This window comes from Nicotiana tabacum, chromosome 17, assembly GCF_000715075.1.
Source record: "Nicotiana tabacum cultivar K326 chromosome 17, ASM71507v2, whole genome shotgun sequence".
NCBI classification, from domain to species: domain Eukaryota; kingdom Viridiplantae; phylum Streptophyta; class Magnoliopsida; order Solanales; family Solanaceae; genus Nicotiana; species Nicotiana tabacum.
The window spans coordinates 148011018-148015896 of NC_134096.1; the positions used below are offsets into that span (position 1 = coordinate 148011018).

Below are 4879 nucleotides of genomic sequence, written 5' to 3' on the forward strand. Positions count from 1 at the left end.
CTTCCTTGCTTACCTTTGTTGAGATTATCATTAGTCAATAGTTGTAGATTTTAGATTATTAATTATATCCTCCTGGATAGCAATCTAGCTACAAACTACGATAATACTGTTTAAATCCAATCCATGTGGATACGATATTATTCTATATTATCTTTGACTAGCGAGCACAATTTAAGTGTGTATTTTATGCTCGTCAAATTTTGGCGCCGTTGCCGGGGATTGGCAATTAATTGTGTTGGAAATAGTTTGTAGTGCTAATTCAGGATTTTATTTTTATTTTTACTTTTATTTTTGTTCTTCACGGGTTTCTCCTATGTGTGTAGGCAACAGGTTAAGTCCTTGGTGTATGACATGATCTTCTTGTAGAGAAGTAATACCCTACAAATCGGAATTGGAAAAACACCTGCGGAAACTGAGGAAGGAGAAAGAGTTTACCGTAAGGTTCTTGGGGTAACCTTCAACCCAAGAACACATGGCTAATAACGATGACAATGAGGTAGAGGCAACTGCAAGGATAGCTGATGAGGCAGCCCATAGAGCTGTTGAGGAAACTGTCGAAGACAATAGGGGTCGAAGATTCAATCTAAATCGAACCTTGATTCAAGACCAGTTTGAGAATGCGCTACCAAGGCCTGGTAGAGCATTGGGTGACTATGCCATACCAGTCTACAATCAAGGATTGTCAAGTGTTAGACCACCTCCAATTGCATCCAATAATTTCGAATTGAAGCAAGGTTTGCTTCAAACCATTCAAAGCAGCTATGTTTTCAGAGGGAAGATAAACGAAGATCCAAACACGCAGTTAACATGTACAATACAACTGATTCTCAAGTGATATTTCCATTTTTGCTTTTCTATTTCCTTATCTTAAATTACAGAATTAACAGTAAAAATTTCGAGCATGAAAGTAGCAATTACGTTTGGTTTTGAAAATATTCAAAAATAATATTGGAGAAAAGTTTGAAACAAAATAAAATAAAATAGGGAACATTTGTCTTAGTTTTAGGAAAACATCGATTTGGTTCATTTCTTATTTTCTAAAAGCAAAATATGCTTCATACTCCAAAAGACGTCATATTATTACCGTAATATGTTTAGCAGCCATATTGATTTAAATTAATATTCAACTGCTTAGCTTTGTTTTAGTATTAATCAAATGTAATGCAGTAAACCTGGTCATTTAACATTTTAACGCTGCACAACTTGAATTTTTCTGCAACAAATATATAAGTGGTCTGGTATTAGCTAGAGGTTGTTCATCGTAAAAGGAAATCTTAACAGAACATTTTAAGTGAGATCTAAGGCTTCCCGAAGCAAAGCGTGGCCAAGAATTCGAGGAAATGAAGAAAAGCAACAAAATCTTAGAAGTAAAACCAGCTCTTAAACAAGAAGTGAACTCGATAGGAATTAGTATTATTGACAGAAAGCAAAATCTGAAGTTAAGACTAATGTTCCTTAAGGAATTAATGTCTGTCTCATTTTACATACTAATGAACGTCCACCTCCTTATGTAATAGCACCAAACAGTGAGCTTACGTCTTTCTTTACCGTTAAGCTAAAGTTCAAAACTAATATGCTATTGTATAAACTTCCCTTCCTTTTTAGATTGAGTATGGTGGCCTTTGATTTTAGCCTCTACGCTAGTCAATGGCTCACAAAATGTCTATATCAGTATTTTGCTTAAAAGCTTTGCAGTACAGCCCATTCAAATCTTTTTCTACCTAATCTCTGTTACAACCCCCTCTTCCCTTAACAAACCGAAAAACTCATAAATGGTTTTTGCCTCTGGCATTTAACTTATATAAATATGCCTCTTACTTGTACCCTTATCTCATCATCCATTCACACAGTAGTTTAAGAACTTCTAGCTAAGAAAAATGGCAAAGCAGACAAGTTTCTTTCCACTGCTAGGCTTCCTTGTCATTGGATTTCTTTGTTTCATTTGTCTACCTGCTGAGGCTGCCCTTAAGAAATATCAGTTTGATGTTAGTGTCTTCAATTTTCAAGAAAAATATTCTTTTGTTTACTGTGTGGTTCTTACCTAATGATTTGTTTTATACCCTCATTTGGTTCTTTTCTTTTCCTCATGGCCAACTTTCTGTGTTTTACAGGTTCAAGTGGCAAATGTGAGCAGATTGTGCCATGCAAAACCAATTGTTACAGTTAATGGGAGATTTCCCGGGCCAACTATATATGCTAGAGAAGGAGATAGAGTTCAAATAAATGTTACTAACTTTGCACAGTATAACTTGTCCATCCACTGGTAAGAAGCATTAAATTCCTGATAAAAATTGCAAAACATTTTGAAGTCTGTCAAATGTTAGAGGCTCAAACAGGATGTTTTTATTCTGATTCTTGCAGGCATGGATTGAAACAATATCGCAATGGTTGGGCAGACGGGCCAGCTTACATAACTCAGTGCCCTATTCAGACAGGAAATAGCTATGTTTATGACTTCAATATAACAGGACAAAGAGGAACCTTATGGTGGCATGCACACATTCTTTGGCTAAGAGCAACAGTCTATGGTGCTATAGTGATCATGCCACAACAAGGAACTCCCTTCCCTTTCCCTCAGCCAGATAGGGAAGAAGTACTTGTACTAGGTGGGTATTGCCATTCATCTGTATAAATGGAATTCACCCTAGAAACTTCTCAAACTTCTCTTATATATGGCAAAGCATGAATGACACATGACATTGCTTCTACTTGATCGTTTGTGCTGCAGGAGAATGGTGGGATGCTGATGTAGAAGAAGTAGAGAAACAAGGAAACGCATTGGGTATTCCACCTAATATGTCTGATGCTCACACAATCAACGGAAAGCCAGGGCCTCTTTTTCCATGTTCTGAGAAACGTAAGATTGGCATTGACTGGAGCATTTCAACCCTGTTGTATGAGAACAAATGTGGTTGTTAAGAATGTTTGCCTCCAATATCATTTTAATATTTGAATTTCTTTTTCAGATACTTTTGCCATGGAAGTGAAAAAAGGGAAGACATACCTGTTGAGAATTGTCAACGCTGCTCTCAATGATGAGCTGTTTTTTGCCCTGGCTAATCATACTTTCACAGTAGTAGAAATTGATGCAGTTTACACGAAACCATTCAGCACAGAGGCCATTCTGATTGCACCAGGGCAGACTACAAACGTTCTGGTTCGTGCCAACCAAGTTCCAGGAAGATACTTCATGGCTGCAAGGGCATTCATGGATGCTCCAATCTCTGTGGATAACAAGACTGCTACTGCTATATTCCAGTACAAGGGAATCCCAGAAAGTGTACTTCCAAAACTTCCAAGCTTGCCAGCACAAAATGACACAGACTTTGCTTTGACCTATAACTCTAAACTCAAAAGCCTAAATACCCCTAAATATCCAGCAAACGTTCCCCTAAATGTTGATCGACACCTCTTGTTTACAGTAGGCCTAGGAATAAATCCTTGTCCCACCTGTCTAAATGGAACTCGGCTAACGGCTTCTCTCAACAACATTACCTTTAGCATGCCACAAACTGCACTTCTTCAAGCTCATTACTTCAACATTAAGGGTGTATACACTCCAGATTTCCCAGACAAACCACCTACTCAATTCAATTTTACAGGGGCACCTCTTACAGCCAACCTAAGGACAAATCTAGGCACAAGGCTTAATAAGATTGCTTTCAATTCCACTATCGAACTAGTTATCCAAGACACCAACTTGTTATCGGTGGAATCACATCCTTTCCATCTCCATGGCTACAATTTCTTTGTGGTTGGAACTGGTGTCGGAAACTTTGACCCCAAAAAGGATCCAGCAAAATACAACTTGATTGATCCAATAGAAAGAAATACTGTAGGTGTTCCAACTGGCGGTTGGACTGCTATTCGATTCAGAGCTGATAATCCAGGTACCAAGATTACAATCAAGATACTTAGTTAATGAACATTTCTATTGCTGCATAATCTATTCTTAACATATCCGTATTTTTGTGAAGGGGTCTGGTTTTTTCACTGTCATCTGGAGTTGCACACAGGATGGGGACTGAAAACAGCATTTTTAGTGGAAGATGGGCCAGGATCAGATCACAATATTCTTCCTCCACCAAAGGATCTTCCACACTGCTAATTTGACAAGGCTTTCTTTTTCATCTGTACAGAAGGGATTTTGTGTGCAGGTTTATACAATTCGTTTATGGGTGTGCCATAAGGAAGCAAAAGGCTTTGAGGATGATCATACACATTTCAGAAAGTGTGCGTAGGAAAATTATGCAAAATTGAAAAAAGGAGTTTCTATCAAGAAAATTAAGGGGATTGGTTTGTAATTTGAGTTGTAATAAAGGTCCACACATAAAAATGTGTTTTTGGACTTCTGTTCTTATGTATTTCCTGCTTCATCTAATATCTAGCTACACGTTGAATTGAAATACAATCTGTTGATACTCGCTTTTGACTTGACAGATTTATCAACCATAGCAAACCTGAATAAATCCATAATTCTTTCTTTCAAGTTTTCAAACCCCCTAATTTGAGTTCAAGAATGCAGTTATATATGCAGCATGGTCTCAGAATTTACAGATTGCAAAGGCGGTTACATGAAAGTTATATATATACACACACACACACACCAGGTAACCCTTTCTTCCTAGATTTTTTAAAACTTAGTTTGGACCGTCCGGTCATATTCATAAGAAAGATTAATATGACTGTTTCCTGGAAAACAAAGAACTTGAGATGAGGTACCCAGAGAAGAAGCATAGCAGAGTAATTGCATGTGGAAATCTGTAGCACAAGATGCCGCAATCAAACTAAGGAAGAAAAATTGCAGAATCGAAATGTAACTCAAAAGCTTACCTCATTAATGCTTTCGCAATAATCTGACAGAAACATATATACAACA

General features: G+C 37.4%; 1 protein-coding gene across 1 annotated transcript; it reads left to right on the forward strand.

Annotated features, from left to right (window-relative positions):
* Nucleotides 1-1796: 1796 nt before the first annotated feature.
* Nucleotides 1797-4435, forward strand: LOC107792419 (laccase-11-like). Its single transcript, XM_016614636.2, has 6 exons — nucleotides 1797-1985; nucleotides 2112-2263; nucleotides 2362-2606; nucleotides 2729-2857; nucleotides 2967-3890; nucleotides 3978-4435. Exons 1-6 carry the CDS (start codon nucleotides 1878-1880, stop codon nucleotides 4106-4108), a joined length of 1689 nt encoding a protein of 562 aa, XP_016470122.1. The 5' UTR covers nucleotides 1797-1877; the 3' UTR covers nucleotides 4109-4435.
* Nucleotides 4436-4879: the final 444 nt, after the last annotated feature.